The sequence below is a fragment of the Canis lupus genome, chromosome 16 (genome assembly GCF_048164855.1).
Source record: "Canis lupus baileyi chromosome 16, mCanLup2.hap1, whole genome shotgun sequence".
Lineage (NCBI taxonomy): Eukaryota > Metazoa > Chordata > Mammalia > Carnivora > Canidae > Canis > Canis lupus.
The window spans coordinates 14,240,799-14,262,453 of NC_132853.1; the positions used below are offsets into that span (position 1 = coordinate 14,240,799).

At 49.0% G+C, this 21,655-nt stretch overlaps 1 protein-coding gene across 8 annotated transcripts in view; it reads right to left on the reverse strand.

Annotated features, from left to right (window-relative positions):
- The window catches only part of RAP1GAP2 (RAP1 GTPase activating protein 2), a 222,238-nt gene that overhangs the window by 121,342 nt on the left and 79,241 nt on the right, over positions 1 to 21,655 (reverse strand). Inside the window, exon 1 of one of the 8 annotated variants that reach the window (XM_072779002.1) lies at positions 17,350 to 17,507. The exons of the other annotated variants lie outside the window; for them this stretch is intronic. Coding sequence (XP_072635103.1) covers positions 17,350 to 17,456 — 107 coding nt within the window. The 5' untranslated portion in view covers positions 17,457 to 17,507. Of the gene's footprint in view, positions 1 to 17,349; positions 17,508 to 21,655 lie in introns of those variants that run through there. 8 annotated transcript variants of the gene reach the window in all.

Here is a 21,655-nt window from a genome sequence, read left to right on the forward strand (position 1 = left end):
TAAAGCCTTGAAATGTCATCCTATTAGCCTCACTATGAAAACCAAATTTCTTTCATTCATTCACTACATTCTTATTGAGCATCTTCTATGTACCAAGCACTGTTCTAAGCAATGGAGAGAGAACAGTGAACAAAAGAGGCAAAAATCTCTGCCCTCATGGAGCTCATATTCAAGCAGAAGAAAGAGATAATAAACACCTAATAATATAAAAAGTTTAAATAAGAGGCAAATTGAGTGATGACAAATGCTAAGAAGAAAAATAAAGCACAGAACAGTTTGCCAATTCAAAAGGAGTCATGAGAGAAGACCTCGATGAGAAGACAACACCTGAGAGAAGACCTGATGGAGGTGAGGAAGTGGTGAGCGTGTCTGGGGAAAAGCATCCCAGGTAGAAGGAAGAGCAAAGCCCAAAGGTCCTGAAGCGAAAGCCTAGCTTAGTTGGTCAAGGAGCAGCAAAGGGGCCTGTGTAGCCAGCACGGAGAGAACAAAGAGTAAGGAACAGGAGCTAAGGGCAGAAAAATCACAGGGAGCAGACTACAGGGCCTATGACCATGGGGAGAACCCGCGCTTCCACCGTGAGTAAACAGGAGGCAGAGCTGTAAGCAGAACACAGAGGGGACCTGACTTACAGATTTAAAGTATCACTCCAACTGCAGCACTGAGAACTGGAAGGAGGCCCAGAGGGGCAGCAGGGAGGCCAGTTAAAAAGTTGCCTCAATGCCCCAGGGAGAGAGCTACTGATGGGTTGAATGGCACTTTGGGTTAGGAGACGATGGGAAGTGTCCCGGCCCTGGGCAAGCATGAAGACACAGCCACAGGGTTTGCTGACAGATTGGATGTGGGCACTAAGTGCAATACAGAGGCATCAAGGGTGACTCCGAAAATGTGGTCTAAGCAAGTAAGATGGAGAGGGCTATAGCAGGTATGAAGAGGGGTTGGAGAGAGAGGAGGAATTTCACTGTGGACCTGCCACATCTGGGATGCCTCTCAGACACCCAGGGGGATGCCACGGAGGGAGCAGAGAAGAGGAAGCAGCCTGGGCACAGCGGGTAGAGGCAGACTGGCCAGGAGATATGGGGAGAGCTGGGGGGCCCGTGAGCTTTCACCAGCAAAATGGAGAAAGAAGAGGGAGGCTGGGGCAGCCCCGGTGGCGCAGCAGTTTAGTGCCGCCTGCAGCCCAGGGCGTGATCTGGAGACCCTGGATCGAGTCCCATGTCGGACTCCCTGCATGGAGCCTGCTTCTCCCTCTGCCTGTGTCTCTGCCTCTCATTCTCTCTGTCTCTATGATAAATAAAATCTTAAAAAAAAAAAAAAAAAAAGAAGAGGGAGGCTGAAGCTCTATCAAATGACTAAACAGGGGCAGAAAGGCAGCCATGGGGCAAGGCAGGGAGCAAAGCCAGAGGCGCTCTGGAAGCTCTGCCATACAGGAGAACAGCAGAGCAGGAGCTGGAGGCGGACACTGAGGCTGTCGGGTCTCCTTGGTTTGCAGTGGCTACTGATGTGGGAAACAAAGGCAGATGTCCTTACTCCCTGCAGCCCATTGACAAGTCCTTGATATAGGCACAGTGACCTTTCAGGGACTCAATGCTTCCATGTTCATACTTTGCTAAGGCAGAAGGCAATCTCAGCCCAACCCCACGACCCTATAAATCCTCTTTAGCATATAAAAATTCCTTTAGAAACTTCTTTTATCTCTAAACTCCCAAGATACATGTTGGCAATCATCCCCCAAGCATATGACCCACCGATATTGATCTGAAGGGTCTCATGACTAAGGTTTTATTAGACGGTAATAAATTACCTTTTCCCAACAATAGCTACCCCATCAAGGTCCTGGGAACCTTGTTTCCAAAATGCCTTAGAGACTTATGCTATTCCTAATCCCTTCCCAACTTGATAGAGTATGTAACGGGCCACTCCTCAAGACCCCAATGCAGTTCTTTCTGCCCACAGGTCCTGTCCCCCTGCTCTAATAAAACCACCTTTTAGGGGCACCTGGGTGGCTCAGTGGTTGAGCATCTGCCTTCAGCTCAAGGCGTGATCCCAGGGTCCCAGGATTGAATCCCACATCAGAGTCCCCGCAGGGAGGCTGCTTCTCCCTCTGCATGTCTCTGCCTCTCTCTCTCTCTGCATCTCTCATGAGTAAATAAATAAAATTTTTTTTTAAATCACCTTTTTTGCACTAAAGACATCTTAAGAATTCTTTTGTGGCCGTCAGCTTCGAACCCTAATGTCTTTCCTACATCAGCTACCTCATTTTCTCCAGTTTCTAACTTTCAGGCTTGGACTTCTCAGCTAATTCAGGCTCTGTAATCTTGGGTTTGATTCTGGGCTATCCTTTCTCACCCCCTTTCCCCAGGCAGGTCATTTGCTCTCCAGCTTCCAACTCAACCACCTGGGGCCACCAGGAGGACAAGGTGAAAGTTAAACTCTCCCAGGAAATGAAAAGACTTCATTTTCCCCACACAGGAGCTATAAATTTTTCTGAAATTCCAACCATTCCTCCCTTTGAGTCTAGAATGTTTTCAGTCTTCAAGAGTCTCCATTAAAATGCAAATGTCCCAGCCAGCGAGAGGGGAGGTGGTAATGGTCTTGCGGTCATCCTCCTCTTCCTCCTCTAACTCACAGGGAGGCCCTAGATTCCCAGGAACCAAACTTAATCCTTCACCTCTCATTCAACCCTCAGAATACAGATTCTTTTATTATCCATACTTAGCCAATGACTAAACTGATCCTGAGAAATTAAGCAGTTTATCCACAGTCCCAGAGCTACAAAATAGCAAAGGCAGGATTTGAACCCAGAACTCACTGACTCCAGAGCTCACACTCTGTGAGGTTTTTCTTGTTTTGTTTTGTTTTGCTGTTTTTCCACTTCTTTTTGGTCTGTTGACTTTTTCTTACTCTTAAAATTATGGTAAAACAAAAAAATTCACTATCTTGACCATCTTAAAGTACACAATTCGGCAACTTGAAGCACAACAATTACCACAACAGAGGTCCTGGTTCCAGAACTTGTTGATAAACAAGTTCCCCCAAAAGCAAACTGATCTGTTGATTTTTGAATAATACATTAATGTAGTTCAAAAGCCAAAATTTATCAGAAGGCATATGGTGAAAGGCGTTATGTTATGTTATCCTTGTCCCAAACTATGCAGCTCCCTACCGCCCCCCAATGAACTGGTTTCTACACATCCTTCTGTAGTTTCTTTACACAAATATAATACAAAGATGGGAGTTCTATTTCCTCCCATTTTTATACAAAAAATATTATGTTGTACATTCCATTCTGCATCTTGCTTTACTCCAAATATCTTGGGAGAACTTTATCTTGGTCCAAAGAAAGCCTCACTATTCCTTTTTAAGTAACACATCAGTCCAGGACACAAATGTGAAATAATCTAAGTGCCCAGTTCTCCATCAAGAGGCATTTGGTTGTTTCCAATGTTTTTCTATTTCAAATACTATTGCAATGAATGACTCTGTACTATATTGTTCCACACGTGTGGAAATATAGGCACTGGATAAATTCCCAAAGGTGGATCTCTGGGTCAAAAGGGATATATGCTTGCATAATGGTGATGGTGGTGCAAACTGTATTGCTCATAGGAGGTATCTTCTTTCATTAAAGTGGCACAAAAATGAGGGTCCACGTGCCCACTCAAAACACTGTTAGCCCCCCATGGCCAGAACCAGTGCCAATGCAACTTCTGTCTCTGGTTTCTGCCTGCCCAACTTACTTCTACCCCTTTATCTGATAATGAAACTTTCCACCTTAACTTGAGAGATCTGTTCCTCTCCCATTAGAAAGAATGCTAATAGTCACAATACCCACACAAGCATGAGCCACAGGAATGAGCCCCGGACTTAGACTGGGCCAATCATAAATCCTCACCCTCACCCGCATACATGGATTAATTCAGAGATGGGCATGAGATCCAAGCCAATCAGAACTCCTTGGGGTTTGTCTAACTGGAGTTGGTGGAAAGGAGGTTTTTTCCCTCTTTAGAGGAAAAAGGGTGAAAATGTTAAGCCCAGAGTGGTCTGTAACCATGGTTTCAACATCATAGGTAGAGATGGCCCAAGAGAATGAAGCCCACACAGAGAGAGACACAGACACAAGAGACAGAGAGGAAGAGAGACTGCTTAAGGTCCTGGATCTAGCTGTACCTGAAGCCCAGCCCTTTCTATAGATAGCTTATGATAGCTAATAAATCCCCTTAGTTTGTTTGATTAATTCAACCTGGGCCTCTGTCACTTGCCCCCAAGAGTCCTAATACACTGTATCTAAAGTATAATCCCAATTTTATTATAATATAGAGAAACAGATGTAGATGCAGATGTAAATACACTGTGTAGGAGGGCATATGTTTAGAGGGGATAAAAAACCAGAAGAAAATATATTAAATGTTAATAGTGGTTATCTCTGCAATTCCCCATCTGGGATTACAGATGATTTTTATTTTAGTCTTTGTACTTTTCTGTGTTTTCCAAATTTTCTGCAAGGAACATGGATTTTAAAAATATAATAAACATTAAAAAAAAAATCAGATTGGCAAGAAGCAGCCCAGAAAATGCTCTGAGGAAGGTTCTAAGCTCTTCCAATGGTCAGGGACAAGCAGAGAGGTCTACCCCAAGACCTGCTTGGCATGGACAGCATTTGCTGGAGTGGCTGCTGCCCATCTCAGAGCTGGTAAGCAGGTCACCAAAGGCATCTGTGTTGTGGGCACTAAACCCAAGTCTTCCATCGTGTGGCCACAAGCTCTGGTCTGTGCCCAAAGGTCAGCTGAGAGTCAAGACTCTTCTCTCCAAACCCCTACTGGAACCCAAGCTGAGCCCCCAGGAGTCCCCAAAAGCATCTCAGTTTTATGGAGACCAGACTAGAGCTACTCCCACCTGCCTACCCCAACTTCAACCAGGGAAGCACTCTCTTTTATCTTCTTTACATATTAGGGTCTGAATAAGATGTTTTTCTTTTACCATTTAGCCATTTTTAAGTGTGCAATTCAGTGGCATTCAGTATAATGCCATCATCATGGCTCTCCATTTCCAGAATTCTTTCATCATCCCCAAAAGAAATTCTGATCCACTGAACAAGTACTCTTCCTCACCACCTCCTCAAACTCTGTTAACTCTATTCTACTTTCTGTCTCTATGCATTCACCTACTCTAAGTACCTCATACAAGCAAAATCAAGCAATTCCTCTCTTCCTGTGTCTGGGCTTAGTCACTTAGCATAATGTTTTCCAGGCTCATCCATGTTATATTGGAATTCCATTCCACTGTGTGGCTAAATAATACTTTGTATGGATATACCACATTTTGTTTATCATCCAGTCACCTGCGGAAGGACACTTGAGTTGCTTCCATTTTTGGCTATTCTGAATAATATTACTATAAACATGGGTGTGCAGATATGTTTGAGTCTCTGCTTTTGGTTCTTTTGGGTACATGTACCTAGGAGTAGAATTGCTGATGAGGGTTCTGTTTCCACAAATAAGTCCAACGAGTGAAATAATTCATTAGCCTAGTCCCATTTCACAGACAGGGAAACTGAAGGCCAGAGTCTGAACACCATGCACATTCAGGATCATATGGAGTGCTACTTCCCCTAGGCTTTTCTGTGAGGCCTCAGGCTGCCCTTCCACCATGCTATAGTCATTTCCTTGTTCTCTAGAGGTCCCTACCTCTCATACCCCTGAGATCTCTGCTGGGCCTGAGCCTCCGGCAGGGAGATAGATCATAGAGAGTCGGCCCCACTCTCGGCCAGGACCTTGGGACCAAGAACAGCCACTGGATAGATGGCCAGAGGAAGTGGCAACCTAAATGGAAGAAATCCAGACTTTCTGGGTTGAGGGGCAAATGAGCCCCACAGAGCATCAGCAAAAGAGGATGGGGAAGCGTCATTCTATCCCAAAGCGGAAGGCCAACCCTGAGCAAGGTCAGGCCGTTCTCCCAGACAAGGCTGCACTCAGTGAAATGTTCTCAATGTGACTGCCTCGATGTTCAGAATGGACTCTGGGAAGTGTGTTTAATAAGGTTGGGGATCCAAAAAAAAAAAAAAATTAAGGTTGGGGATCCAACAAGGCTGCATCAGAGAAGAGACAACACCTCACTCAGCAGAGGCAGAAGGGGGCATCCCTGCATCTGGGAGAATACCAGCAACTGCAGCCACCAACGAAGTGGACAAGACTGAGGAGAGACCAATACCAACTAAACTCCAGGGCCAGCAGAGAGGGAAGCTGCTATTTTATCCTGTCCGGTTTCCATTCCCTGGTCTACTCATAGCAACACACCAGATTTCCCAAGGTGACCTCCCTCACATTTCCTTAGTCCAGGTTACTCCATCCCTGGAACCGGGGAGTCGGAGGAGGGCACAACCCCTAGACTTGACTAATCAGTGTATTCCGTTCCTCTGACCAAAGTTCAGGGATGGGCATGTGACCCACTGTGTCCAGGGTAGGTAATCTTTGGGACTCATCAAAATTACTAGGAAACAGATTTGCTCTTCCCATTGGTGTCACCAAACTGATAGAATGTAAGTCTGGAGCAGCCATTATCTTCCTTTGTGGATTATCTGAGGATGAATTCAACCCAAAAGAAAGCATAGCTTAGGGACGGGGAGAGAGAACAGTGTCCAAGGACACCATTCAAGCCCTAGATCCAGTCATACTTGAATCTGTCCCCCATGAACATTCCAATCACCAGTAAATTTTTCTTTTCCTTGAAGTTCTGTCATGTGCAACCAAAAGATTCCCAACTCATTTAGTTAAATGGCCAATCAGAAGAGTCATTTTGGGGGTACCACCCACCACTCCACCAACACAAAGACCCTCTAGCCCCAAACCCTTGATAAACAGAATTATGACAAAAACTATAGAACTCTATTTCAACTGTAATCCTAATTCTGTTTTTCTATGCTAACTAGGGTACCAAACTGCCATAGTTTAGGGGAGGCAGGGAACAGAGAAGTCTAACATGCCCTTCACTCCTTGGCATTTAACACCAACCACAAAGTGGCCTCAGGTGATACTGACAGCCTCATTTCCCTCTATTGCCCAGTATGAAATCCACACCACAGTCCAACTGAGTTTTGAACATGTCCTCTGCTCTCCCTACCTCCATTCCTTTGCTTACCCTGTCCCATTTAACTGGAATGTACTTCCCCACTTGAGCTCCCCCTTCAGAAATTTTGTCTAGTCTCCATGGCCCACCTCAAATGCCGCTAACTCCACAAAGTCTTCCTTGGGTGCTCCCTCTTTCTTTTGACTTCCAAAGAGCTTTACACCTCTTCTCCCACACCCCCATCTTCTGTATGGGGTTCACACTACATGTGCAGCTTTAGATAGGTCTTATTCTCCTCCTGGACCCCATTGTCCAGCACCTGGTCCATATCTGGCACTCCACAAACACTGATGGGAAGTGACTTGAAACTGCACAAATAAACGTTTGGAACACAACCCACTTATAAGCAGGACTGCTGCCTGTGCTTGCAATCACAGAGGAGGAAAGAGGGATAGGAGCGCTTTCTAGAAAAGGGGGAGAGGGGGACAGAGGAACTAAGACGTGGAGGCCAGGTGTCCCTGTTCCCCTCGCCTGCACCACAGGCTGTGTCCTGCCTCCACGTGGCCGTGCCCTTGGGGGACCTTCTCAGCTATCAGTGACTGGCTTTTGTTGATGTCACACTCAAAAGCCCTTCTTGGCACATCTGAAGATCTCGTTTTCAGACAGCCTGTTTCAGTCACCTCTTGATTTACACACTGTTTTTGTCTTTGCATCTCAGATTAAATCTTATTAAAATAAATGTTCTATTAAAATACAGATGGCACAGGTAACCCAGGCTCCAGCCCAGACCTTCCCGTTCTCATAGAGAATCAGCAATTTCTGTTCTAATTAGTGAGGACAGCAGCCAGGAGCCCTTTCAGTTTATCTAGAGCCTGGGAAATCAGACTTTCCCCCACTCTGGGCTCCACTGCCCCCTCCCTTGCCTGAGATGAGGCCTAGTAGTCAAAAGAAGCCCAGCTGCCCCAGAAACCAGTCCAGTCTCTTTCTTAAAAAATAATGTGTTAAGGTGCCACGGTTCTTAATGTTCTGAAGCATTTCACACACCTGGTATGCATTTCATACACCTGAGCTGCATCATCACCCACTTCATAGAGGCAAGAGAGGGCATTACCCTCAAGGGCAGAGAGGTCAAGTAATTCAGCTGGGGTCACCGTGAAATTGGCGATGGAGGAAAAGCCACAGCGTTTGGCATCAGGCAGATATGGGATGGAATCCCAGCTCTGCTGTACAAGCTGAATGACACTGGAAATGTCACCCCTTTTGAACATCAGCTTTCTCCTCTATGAAATGGAGATGGTGACAGTAAGCAAGGTGCAGAGAATGAGACATTGAGGTGACAGCCTGGTGCCATGCATACAGCGGGGCCAATGCAAGCTCCCAGCCCAGTCCCTTCTCTTAGGATTCCTGGCTTTTACACTGTAATATATAGCCTCCCATAATTTTTGTTATTTTACTGAGGAGCAATTAGGGAGGGAAAGGTAGGAGGAACATCTAAAGCCAAATTAACGTGGCCATTCTGCAGCCCATCTCCTGCAGGGAACCCTCATTTCCAATCACAATGGGCCTACCCAAATCAAGGAAGCCCAAAGGCATGCAGGGCAGGGACCTGGCCCATAGCCTCCACCATTCAGTTAGTACCAATATGCAGCCCCCCACCCCTGAGTCTCCTGCTTCCCACACTATACATCCAATGCCTCAGTGGTGGGGGAGATGGCCATGCGTGGCCAGGTGTGGGTGCAATGGTGAGCAGAAAGGGACCAGCCCTATACTAAGCAGGCTCCTGGCAGCTTAGATGTGATGCAGGAAGGCAGGCCCAGCCAATGTTGCCAAAAGCTTCTGCTTTCTCAGGAGAAGACTGAAAAAAAAAAACCCATTTGTAACATGGAACCTTCCAAGTTTAAAATATCAGCTTAAAAGGAAAAAACACATGTAGGCCTAATAAAAGCCCCTCAAGAATGCACAGGGCTTTGCACCTATGTTGTTCCCTGCTGTATCCCCAGCACCTAGAACAGTATCTGGCCCAGAACAGAGGCTTTGTGAAGACCTGAGGAATCTGCAGGGGCCACTTCCAACCAGGCAGATTCCCAGGTGCCAGGGTGCTGTTGTCTCACTCTCTGCAGCCAAGACAATGCAGTGGTGTAGCATGTGACTGTGACAAGCGAGGGGAGGACAAGCGAGGGGAGTCCTGCCTCCACCCTTCTAGGGATCTGTCTGGTCAACCTGGTGAGCTCTGTGCCTTGCTTGCGGGCTGTTTCAAGTTGTATCTCAAGAGTAAGGGCTCATGACGACAAAAGGCCCCAGCACAGCCTCCTTACTCTGCCATACAGATTCAGTGGTTGGCATAGATCTTTACGGTAAACACACAGAAAAGGGGGGAGGGTGGCTCTAATCAACATGCCTGCTCCCTCCTGCCTTTGGAGAAGTGGGCTAACCCTGAGGCCTGGCAGGGTCAGCCCACACCTCAGAGGGCTCCAGGCACTTGGCTAGAGTTCCAGCCTTCATGAAACAGTGTGTTCACAACCGATAAGCTTAAAAGCAAGTGACAATTTTTCAACCCACCCTTGCTCCAAGGGCAGTGAATAAACACAGCATCAGCTCCACGTTCCCACTGAGTGTGTCTAGAAGGAGAGGGAAAGGTAAAACCAAACTCATTCGCCCCTAGAAATCAGTGTGGATTCTTTGACATCTTCTTCAGGGATGAACTAGGACTCCCCACTTAGCAATCCCAACGCACAGGGGCGCCTGAGGTGGCTCAAGTGGTTAAGGGTCTGATTTCTGATCTCTGTCGGTTCAGATCTTAGTCTCAGGGTTGTGAGTTCAAATCTCCAATCGGGCTCCACATTGGGCACAGAGCCTACTTTAAATTAAGAAAAGAAAGAAAGAAAGAAAAGAAAGAAAAGAAAGAAAGAAAGAACGAAAGAAAGAAAGAAAGAAAGAAAGAAAGAAAGAAAAGAAAGAAAGAAATTCCAACTCATGAAACCCCAAATATATTCTTTCCTTTATTATGGGTGTCAAGGCTACCCCAGGTGTCCCACATACAAGGCAAAGGGCTTGACTCCACATTAATCATAACTGGACTGTGGGAAGGCACAAAGGAGCCTGCTAGGGGGCAGGTAAGTTCTGTCTTGATGTGGATGCCATCTCCACAGATGGATACATACGTGGAAGTTCACTGAACTGTGCCCTAAGACTGGACACTTACTGTACAAGTGTGCTGCACTTCCGTGCATTCGTGACAACAGTGGCAGATACATGTATTAGGCACTTCTCAGAAGCCAGGCACTGCATAAGTGCTTATTCTGGGTTCCAAATAAAGTAACAGTTAAGAGCACAGCCTCTGGACCTGAACAAACCAGGATTAAAATCCCTGTTCGTCCACCCCTCCACCTCTGATTCTGCACCACCCCTCCCCCCACCTCATCTCCTAAAACTCCGAGCCTCTGTCCCTCTACTGGAAAACGAAGACACTAACTGGTAGAATTAACACAGGTATGTAAGCCTACAAACAGTAAGCCTCAGGAGATGTTGGCTGATTACAACCATTCACCTTCAGCAACCCCAGCACCTGGTGTTTGGAGCCCATCTGAATATACAAGAAAGGTGCCCCCTCCTTCCAAACTGCAGACATCTCCACATCATCATCTCAAGTTTTTCCCAAATCTATGTGCCACCTGACTATTACTTTTCTTAACACTTTTCTTTAAATTGATCGCAATTTTTTTTACTTAAATTTACTTTTTAAAGATGTTATGTAACCATCATACATGGAAAACCAGTACCAGTTGCCAGAATTCATGTTTTTAAATAGCAATTAAAATAAACAGCATGTGTCCACCTGAAATCATCTTGCCTACCTCATTTACTCTTTATGGATTCAGGAGGCAAAGGCACTCAGTGTGTGGGGCGGGTTTGGGGTTGGGGGGGGCAAGAGGGCCTCATCTGCTTAAAAATACTGAGAAATTTTCTGAGCCATCCAGCAGCCCCCACCCACACAGAAGTGATTTTCGTTGGTTTAACCAAATGGGCTTGGCAGGCCGTCTATTTGGCAACATCCTGGTACCCGGCCATCTGTGTACCAGGCGGACTCCAAAGAGATAAAACTGTATTTTAGAAAAAACATATATTCACTAATGGCGATTGTTCACCAATCCAGACACGCACTGGCCCCTCTTTGGCATGAATGAAGGGAGCCCGCCTCTGCCTAGCAGACAGCAGCTCCAAGACCGGAGATCTAGGAACTCAGTGTCAGGGCAGCCCTGGCACCCAGCCCCAGATTTAGGACTGAGCCTGCACCCTCACATCTACAGGTCCCCTAACCACACAGGAGCAGGAAAGGAGTCAGAAAGAGTCATAATGGCACTCCACATGTGCACATCATTAGTTGTATTTCTCTCCAAATCTTTCTTATAGGGGAATGCAAGAGAGAAGGGGAGAATCTCCAACCCCACACAAGGAAAGGACATCTTGAAATCTATGACAGAGGGCACTGCAGTATTAAGAGGACCTCGGGGAACAGGCAGTGTGCATATTTTTTCTGGGGAGTCAGTGAGTCTCATGTGCACCCATTCATTCACACAGCAAATATTTACTGAGCACCTCCTATTCTGGGAAATGGGGACCCAAGAGTGAAAAAGGCAAAGTCCTCACTCTTAGAGAGCTCACTTTCTAGGGGTGGGAACCATCAGTAAACTGTTTATTACATAAGCCAGATAGTAACAGTTAATGATAAGTACCGTGAAAGAAATAAATCAGGGTAAAGTAATAATGACTGGAGTGAGCTGCTCAGATTGGATGGTCAGGGGAGTCCTTTTAGATGAGATGACATTTGAGCTGACATCCAACAAAGAGGAAACACCACTCAATTAAGTCACCATGAACAGCACATGTAAAGGGCCTGGGGCAGGAACAAACATGGCATGTTCTAGAAACAGAAAGGCCTTTGAAGCAGAAATACAGTGACCACAATGAGTGAGAGGCAAAGTGGAAGTAAGGTCCACCTTCAGAATTTGGATTTCATTTAAATATAATGGAAAGCCCATTGAGAGATTTCTACAGTGGGAAGACTTGATTTTACTTGAATTTTTAAAACTCCACTCTGGCTGCCATAAGAAGAATGGATAAGGAGGACGAGAAGCAGGGACACCAAACAGGAGATTAAAACAGTGGCTCCAAAGAAGAAAAAAAAAAAAAAAACTCATTTCTGCCTCAAATTCTGTCCCTGAACTCTATGAGTCTAACTTCTCAGGCACTCAGTGAGGCTTAAAATGAGAAGCTGGCTAAAGGGAGATGTTTGTTCTTTAAAGCAACGACAGCAAACCGGGTGGCATTCAAACATCAGACAAGAAAGGGCAACTAACAGGCCCTTCCACAAAGGGCAGGACCCAGCCACTTCCAAAGAAGAGAACAAGTAGCCATCTGTTCTGGGGCCAGGGAATAGATCAGCTCCTACTGGGTGCCCCTTCCAACCTTGGGATTCTGGGACTCCAAGGCCAGTACTCCTGCACACTCCACAGGCTTAGGCCCCAAATCCAGCCAGCTTGTAGGCCTGCCACATGCTCTCCCATGGCAGAATGCAAGTATCCTCCATGACACCAGCCTTCAAACTCCACGGACAAGTCAATCAACTGCCAATGTCACCAAAACAGACAATCTGATAAGCTCCAATGCGAGGTCTTGCCCAAAAAACAAACAAATCCAAATATGATAGAGCCTCTAAAACTAAATACCATCTTACAGTATCATAGGGGACAGCAGAACATGTTAAATGACACCAGGAGATATCATCCGTAAAACCCTGACTATGGGAAACTCCCCCAAGATAATCAAGTTTCTCCAATAAAGAGATTATAAGCAAAACGAAAGTTGGTGGAGAAAACTCATAAAGTGACATATCACCAGTTATAGTGGATTTTTTTTAATACTGTCTCAAAAAAAAATTTGAGGAGCACCTGGGTGGCTCAGCTGGTCAGGTCTGCCTTTGGCTCAGGTCGTGATCTCAGGGTCCTGGGATCAAGCCCCCTCAGCCCTACACTGGGCCCCCTACTCAGCAAGGAGTCTACTTCTCCCTCTGTCCCTCCTCACCTTGCTTGCATGCCGTATGTTCTCTTTCAAATAAATAAGGAAAATCTTTGAGAAATTTTTTGAAAAACTTATGAGACAATTAAGGGAATTTGAACACTAATTAAATATACATATATATTTTTTACTAATTAAATATATTAAGAAATTACTGCTAACTTAGAGAGTATGATAATAGTGTTATGTTTTCATAGAAAAATTCTCATCTTTAAGATACATACTGAAATATTTATGAATGAAATGATATCATGACTGGGATTTACTTCAAAATAATCTTGTGGGGGAGTGGGTTGGTAATTAAATGAAACAAGATTGGCCATGAGTTGATAATGGCTCAAACTGGGTATCATATTACACTATCCTCTCTACTTTTGTGCATGTGTGAAAATTTCCACAATAAAAAGTTAAAAAAAAAAAAGCTAGAATAAACTTTTCTGATAATCTACACAGGAATAACCTACTGGCCATCATTATACCCCACAACGGAGGGATCAGATTAGTTAGATTCACTGTTCTGCTCCACCACCACTCCCCCAGGGCCTACCATGAGTGGTTTACTGAATAATGAGTAGATTCATACTATTATCCTCATAAACCCCATGGTGGGAGTTGTCTCAAAAAACTACCCCCAATAAGATGTCTTTTCATTTACACTAAGTGACCTCTCTCCAGAATGTCACTCCCAAGGCTATACAGCTTCATCTATGCTTTTTGGAACATACATATTTTGATTGTTTCTCTGCCTCAATCCTCCCCACCAGAAGTACCCATTTGCCACCTCAGAGGAAAGCACTCCCCCACCTCCCACACCTGTCCACTTCTATCATGGTCAGGGTGATGCTCTGCATCTTACCCCAATCTGCCACAACTACAAGAAAGCAGGATCTGAAAATCAAAGCACTTTAAAGGAGCTTTCCACTAAAGTGGTCGGCAAAATGCCATCTGCAAAGAAGGCTTCATTCAGGTGCCTCCTTGGAACCATGCTCAAATCAATCCCCCCTCACAAATACACCACTGCTTTTGCAGGAGCCCAGGTGATGGGAGTCCCTGGAAGACGGTCATAAAGAGACAGAACCTCCAGGTTACCCCACAATTCTCATGCAGAATTGTCAAGTCAAGGCTGATGAGCACAATAGCCACTTCTCCAAGAGGCAAACTGAGAGTGAAGCTTTCAGCATGGTTCTCAGGACCTACCACAAGTGACCTGGGGTCACCTAGTTCTGGGCACATTTGGGACATCTGTGTCATTACCATCTTCCCTGGCACACCTGCCTCCTTCAATATGCAATATATTTCTAAGTTGCCTGGGAAGCACAGGAAGATGACAAGAACCACAGGGCCATCACTGCCATGCCACACAAGACCACTTCATCCCTTAAGGCCAACAGCCAGGAGTGCTATCTGCATAAACCTGTCAATTAAAGGTGCTGGGAAGATCGATGGATGGATCAAGCCTTCTGGGAGGAATGAAGAAGGGATCTGAGTCTGATCCGTGATGAGGGTGGGGAGGAAGCAGAGACTCCACAAAGTGAACATCCAGCCTGGCTGGAGTCTGGGGAGCAACGTATGAGAGGCTGACAGCTGCAGCCTGCTCCGGCACACCCCATATTTACCCCACCCCCAACCCCCATGGCTAGTGCCCATAGAGCGAGGGTCAGTAGTGAGCACTGCATTTCAGATCCTTAAAGACAAAGAAACCCCAGAGTATAGCAACAGAAGCAAAGGTCATTTAGCACCAAGATGAAATCAACCCCTCTCCTTGGGTAAGTTAAGTCTGTGGCCAAAGCAATCAGGATGACAGAAACAACAGCAGAACAGGATGAAGGCAGGGGCTGGGAGGGCCCCAATGTCTGCTGCATTGCAGGGAAGGGCATAGTACATCCAGGACAAAGGACAAGATGCCATGAGCCTAGGGCATCTTCACCCTGGCCAACCCCTTCCTGTCCGCTGTCCAATCCTTCCCTGTGCCTCACTGCACCTGCCTCCTGAACCCATGCATGGCTGTCATCCATCACCAGACATGGTACCTTGGTCTCTCTCCAAGGGCACAAGCCCAGAAAGAGGCGAATAGGAACCATTCTGTTCAAACCCCTTCATCCTCACATGACACTTCACATCTCTCAGGTGCGTCTTCACCCACATTATCTCACTCAAGCCTTTTTGTATGTACACAGAAACAGGCTCAGGGAGATTATACCTATACTATCATGTCACAGTCAATGGCTAAGCCAGGACTGCACAGGCAGTCTTCCACCTCAACATACACTCTATACTCAGAAACAGGAACTGGTCTGATGAAGCTTGCCTGTCAATCAAGCACATCATCCTTCTCATTCCTCAAAACAGGTGCTGGTTATCTCAAAACAGTCATCCCTTCTCCCTCTGACTTAGAGGATTGACTTATTCACCCCCCCCCCCCTCTATTGAAGGACAGGGAATGAAAGGGAATCAAAGTCTAGGGGGAAATGGGGCTCAGACCTGGAGCACTGGGCTCTGGAGTCCTGCTGGTAGCTTTTACTGCTAGACAGGTTTGTCCCCAGCATCAGCCATTGCCCACATCACTTGCAAGGTTTCTGCCACATTCTATAACATTTGTGTCATTACTAACTTTTTCTGTGAGATGGACTCATACTTGTGACTTAATACATTTAATTTAAAGTGATGCTTTCTTTATATCACCACCACAAAGAGGAAAATCAGTACCACTGACCATACCTAGGAGAGAAACCTAAAAATAAATAGCACAAAAACAACCTAAATTGTAGGCAGGCACTGTTCCCCACTTTAAAGGCCTGGAGCCAGAGGTCTGCTTTCTCTTTGTTATGAAAGAGATCAGCAAGTGTTAAAAAGGTGTTAAAGGCAGACTAGCACCAACCTGAAACTTTCTCTTTGAAGAAATCACATGCATTGGTAGAGAACTGAAAAGGGAAGAACCTTCTCACTAGGTGACTCAATGTTATTTCATGCTTAACCACCTGAAGTCATTTCACTGGCTAGTCACCTCACACTGTGGGGAAATATCAGGGAAACATAAAATTGGACTGCATCTTAGGAAAGGGGACAAGAGGGATGGGGGACTCCCACACCAGAGGCAACCCATGCCAGCTTCTCAAAGTCTCCAGTCCACTGCCCGGGCCCCCATCCCCTCAGGCACATCCAGCTTCTGGGCAAGCCCAGGGGTCACCTGTCACCATCCAAGTGTCTGGCTCCACTGCCCTTGTCTTAGCCCTTGTCTTAGCCCTTTTCTAATGCAGAGCACAGAACTAACCACTCCAACTCCTCTGCAAATTAGAATCCAGCAGAGCCACTGGAGTCACCCCAAATCCTCACAACTTCTCTGTGGACAGTCAAGTCTGATGACCCCCAGTTGCTGGGAAGCTTTGGGCTCCTGTGTACCCTGGCAGAGGAGTGACTGTGTGCCAGCCTTTGTGAACGGCTCCCTTGGGTCTTGCCGACATCAAGCCTGCAGCAAGGGACTGGAGCCCAGGAAGCTGCCCCAGAAGCTCCTTTGCCTGCCCCAAACCCCAACCTCTTACCCTGTAAGTCATCCAGAGCATCTCTGAAATAGCTCAAGAGAATGATCCCCAACATCCCCGAACAAACAATCAGTAGAGTAAATCCAAGAAAGGTGAAGATGCAAAGAGAAAAATAAATCCAAAGAAGGGGAGAGGGGACTGTCAAGCAACCTCCAAACTTGCTCTTGCCAGCCGGCACTGCGCCAGGGAGGCAGATCACGGCCTGGCAGGCACCTCACGCGCTCAGTCAAGTTACAAAGAAGCAAAGGGCATCTCCGGCGCATTGGGGCACTCGGGCTGAGCCAGGGGTTGTCACCCGGGGTCGGATCAATGCTACCCGAGCTGCAGGCTTCAGGAAGGGCACCTCATGGGCAAATGGAAATGGGGACGAAGCACTTGGGGCCCCTCTGTTGATGATGGAGCCCGAAGGGCTCTCCCAGCTGTCCCCCACCCCCCACCCCGCACCCCGCACCCCCGACCCAGCCAGTATCCAGCCTCGGCTTTCTCCCAACAGCCGGTGTCGGGGGTGAGGCTCCGGAGTCACCCACTGCCCCGAAGGCGCACAGAGCAGAGGTTTTTCCCAACAAACTCGGAGCCAAGGGTCCTTTTAGAAAACTCCACCCCAGAGAAAACGGGGGTTCAGGATGAGAGCGGAGGAAGGGGGGTGGGGGGAGGCGGCGCTGCCCGGCTTTACCTTTTCTCCTTATTCTGTTTTCGGGATTTGTGCAGAAGTCCGATGAGCACCACCGCGGCGCGGATCCCCGCCTTTCGGCAATGCATCCTCCCCGCGGGCTGGGACATGGCGAGGCCGCCGGCGGTGCCCAGCCGCGCCCTCGCCCGCCCGCAGCGCGCCCCCGTCCGCCCGGCTCCGCGAGCTCCGCGCCGCCCGCTGCCGGCCCCTGCGCCCCGGGCCCCCGCCGCCCGCCGCTCATGGGCCCCGCCCCGCCTAGGTGCGCCCCGGGGGTCAGGTGACCGGGCGCTCCCTTCCCGGCGACCTTCAGCGTCTCCCCGGAGCCCGCCGGGCGGCCGGCGCCCGCTCCCCTGGCGCAGGCATTCCCGAGGCTCGCTGCGGGCGCGGTCCGGACGGGCGGCTCCGGGGCTGGGGCTGGGGCTGGGGCTGGGGCTGGGGCTCGGGCTCCCGCTCCCGCTCCCGCTCCCGCTCCCGCTCCCGCTCCGACGCGCCGCCCGCGCTGGGACCCCGCCCCGGCCCCGCCTTCCGCGCCCCGGCCCGGACACCCCGGCTGCGGGCGGTTCCGGCAGCTCGCGCCCGGCGCTCGCCCTCGGCGCCCTCCGCTCCGCTCCCGGCGGGCAGCCCCCCCCGCCCCGGGCCTCGCCGCGCCCTCTCCGTCCCCCCTCCCCGCCCTCCCCGCCCCCGCTGGCGGCCCCGGGCTTCCTCCCGAGGCGAAGCCGGCTGACGCGCTCTCCGGCCCGGCCCGGCCCGGCCCGCCGGGATACTTCCCCAATGCGGTCACTGTCTTTAAAACACAGAGAGAAAAAAACATGCACCGAGACGAAACGCGCGTCCTTAGTCCGTGGGAAACTGCCTTGGCCCGCCCGGGGCCAGGCGCGTAGAGAGGGAGCCCGGTGCCCCGCGCCCCGCGCCCCGCGCCCGCCCTCCCTGGCCGCCACCGGCGGTTAGACTCAGCAGGATGCTACCTCTCCTTTCCGGAGTCCGGGAGGGACTGTCCCGCGAGGCCAGAGGGGGCTACTCCAGCATCAACCCCTCCCTGGGCTGCGGTCAGTCCCCAGGGGCACCAGTGTTTCCCCCTGCGCTGGAAGGTGGACACAACACTGGGGTCAGGGATCAATTTCACCCAGGCCACACTTGGGCCTCGTGCCCCACCCCACCAGCACCTAGCACCCCGTTGCCACAGACACCCCGTGTCAGTTCTTCCCTTTCTCCTGCACACCCCATGCAAGCCTCCTCTTCACTTCAGAACTGAAAGACAGAAGGTCACTGGCCAGCTCCCGGGCAAAGGCCATGGCCCAGTCCCTGCCACTCACTCACTTCCATCTGCTACAGGAAGCCTAGCGCCTTCACCACCATCACCACCACCCTCATGTCCACACTGGCTTTGCTTCTTCTTCCCCCTAGAGAAGGGACTTGGGCAGAGGGCTGGAGGGAATTAAATAAGGCAATTAGTCCATCCTCTGGGAACAGCCCTGTTGGGGCCATAGAGGTCCCTGAGGCAACTTGCCTTGTCCTGGGTTTTGTTGTTTTGTTTTTGTTTTTAATACAGTCTGGTGTTCATATAAGCACAGAGTATCAGGGAGGGAAGGGGGTTTGCTGAAGAGGGACAAAGCTGGAAATGAATTCCAGGGCCTGAGGCCTCAACCCCACCTCTGCAGTGGGCACAGTTTCTTGCTGGCACTGGAGTTGAGGTGGAGAGGAGGGAACACCAGGGTGGTGCCAAAATGTGCCTGGTTTATTTATGAAGCATCCATTAGCAATGGCCCAGGCCCTCCTGGGATTGCCTGGGCAGTGGGGGATCACAGAGATAGCCACCGACATCTATTTATAGCCAGAGACTGTGTGACCAAGGCCCCACCCTGGGATTGCAGCTAGGCCTGCTGTACAGAGTGCACAGGTATGGACCTGAGAATCAGTCTGGAAAAAGAATGGGGAAATGAGTGCCCTCAGTGGGAGAGAGGGCAGAGCAGAGCACAAGCAGCTCAGGGCTTTTGCCTCCGACAGAACACAAAACAGACAAGTTAGCTGATGGACTATTTCAGCTACAGGACAGAGAGGGTGATGGGGGCAGTGGCCATGGGTCTAGCCCAGCATGGAGTGTACTCTATACAGAAGAAGGCTTCGTCTCAGTGCTAGGCCTAACCCCTTCCCAGGCAAGTTGAGTATGGGTGGCTCTAGCCCATCCCCCACTGCCTGGGAGGTATTCCAGGCCAAGGGCATCAGTGGTCAACAGGGCACTGGAATGAAGGCAAAAAATCTTTCCACCAAGCAGGTTATCCTTCTTGTTCTAGGGTTCTGGGCACTCTCAGTTCCTCTACAACCACAATGTTTCTAGCCCCAGTGTGGCTGAAAACACAAGGTTGTCCCTAAAAGACCAAAATGTGATCTGATACCTAAGGCCCTAGAGGTAGAAGTTTGCTGAGGGTGATAGGACCCTTCCTTCTGCCCACACCCCATACCAAAACACCAAAGCATAAGGAGCTGGCCAGTGACCTTCTCTCTTTCGGTTCTGAAGTGAAGAGGAGGCTTGGATGGGGTATGTAGGAGAAAGGGAGGAATTGACGTGGAGTGTGGGCTGCAGTGGGGCACCTGGTGCTGGTGGGGCGGGGGCACCACCCCTATGCCTTCCTGGCATAAGTCAGGGAAGGCAGTGGCCATCTATGTTAGACTTTTCCATTCCATCAACGTTTATTACTTTGTGCTGAGAGACTAGGGTAAGTGAGCAATGGAAGATCATCTTTGCCCAAAACAATCAGGGCTAACACACATGAAACCACAAAAGAATCCCATTCCCAGCTACCTTGGGCAGTGTGACCCAGCCACCGCTCCCCAAAATTAGGCCATTCACACACACCCTTTACCATTTCTTGTCTCAACAGCATTTACCCTGTTATTTATTATTTTCCTTTAATTAAATCAATTCACTTTTTTACTTAATTTTAAAAGAAGACATTACCACTCTAAATGCAAATCTATTATTGCTTGTCATTCATACCATGACAACAAACACAAACTTACTAAATTCTAGCTCAATACTATTGCTTGACAAAGGCTCCGAGCTTAAAACACCTTCGTTAAAAGAGAAAAATAGGCAAGGGTTAGCTGTTAGCCACACACTTGCACCAAACAAAGACATGGCCCTTAAAGAAATCACAAAAGTTTGAAAGGGAATCGAAAGGGAACAATTTTCACGTTAGTGACTCAACAGAGAAGGCTGGACACATCCAGACTAGAGCGAGGGAGGTCAGTGAGGTCTGCAGAGAAGGGATCTCCCTCATCTCCACCACCAGCAATTTATCCCCAGCAGTGACCCCACTCACAGGACCTCAAAGGTCTGCTCCAGCCCACCCCCAAACCCACAGTCCCTGAGAATAAATGCCAAGCAGCTGCCACCCTGGGTCTCTGCCCTAGTTGGGGGGGGGGGGGACCCAAAGGCTGAGGGGGCCTGGGTGGGAGTGGAGGGAGGGCACGATGGGAAGTTAATCACAAACACAGGGCAGACAGCTGCACAGCCTGTTCCTAAGGGGCCAGTGGGGTGAGACAGGCACGCATGCTTGGGCCTAAAGAAAAGAGCCTTCTGTGCCTGGGAACCCGCTCCAGGAGACACATCCGTGTGAAAATGGGAATCAGCCCTGCTGCCAGCACCCAGGTCTCAGAGAGAGCGCAGAGCAGGTGCTCCCTCCCAGTCCCACCCGACTGGACTCGACTCCACCGCTAGCTCCAGTGCCTCTGGTGCCTCCGTGGCTCTGCAAAATGACTGCAACCCTACTCAGCTAGGACGGCTAGGATTCAGAAGAGATATGCAGCAAAGAGGGGTTTTGGAGCCAGCGGGCGGGGGTGGGGGGGGTGGGGCTTTTATAAAAATCAGACTTCTTTCAGATGCCTTGCCCCTCCCCTCCTGCTGGGGACAGCGTCCCAGCCACCCTATGGATCACACAGCCTTAGACCTGCTCAGGACACGCCAACACCTGTCACTCTTGTATGCCTTGAGGGCACACCCTTATATACAGCAGCTTGGAGAAATCACTCCAAAGCCTCTCACTGTCACTTCTATGGAGCACTCACACCTGTGCTCCGTAAGCAACGGGGTGTCATGTCATGCATTCTTGGCAGGTGCATCAGCGCCCCCTGCTGGGCCTTGTTACACATGCGTCTCCGGGATACTACCTAGGAAGAAAAGGAAAAATTGGAAAGGTGGGGGGGTCGGTAAGGAAAAAGAGGGAGGGAGAGAGGCAGGAAAGGTTGGGAAGGTTTGAGGTGTGGAAGTCATTTACACTTCGTTTGGGTTTGTGTTGTTTTTAAGTAGGCA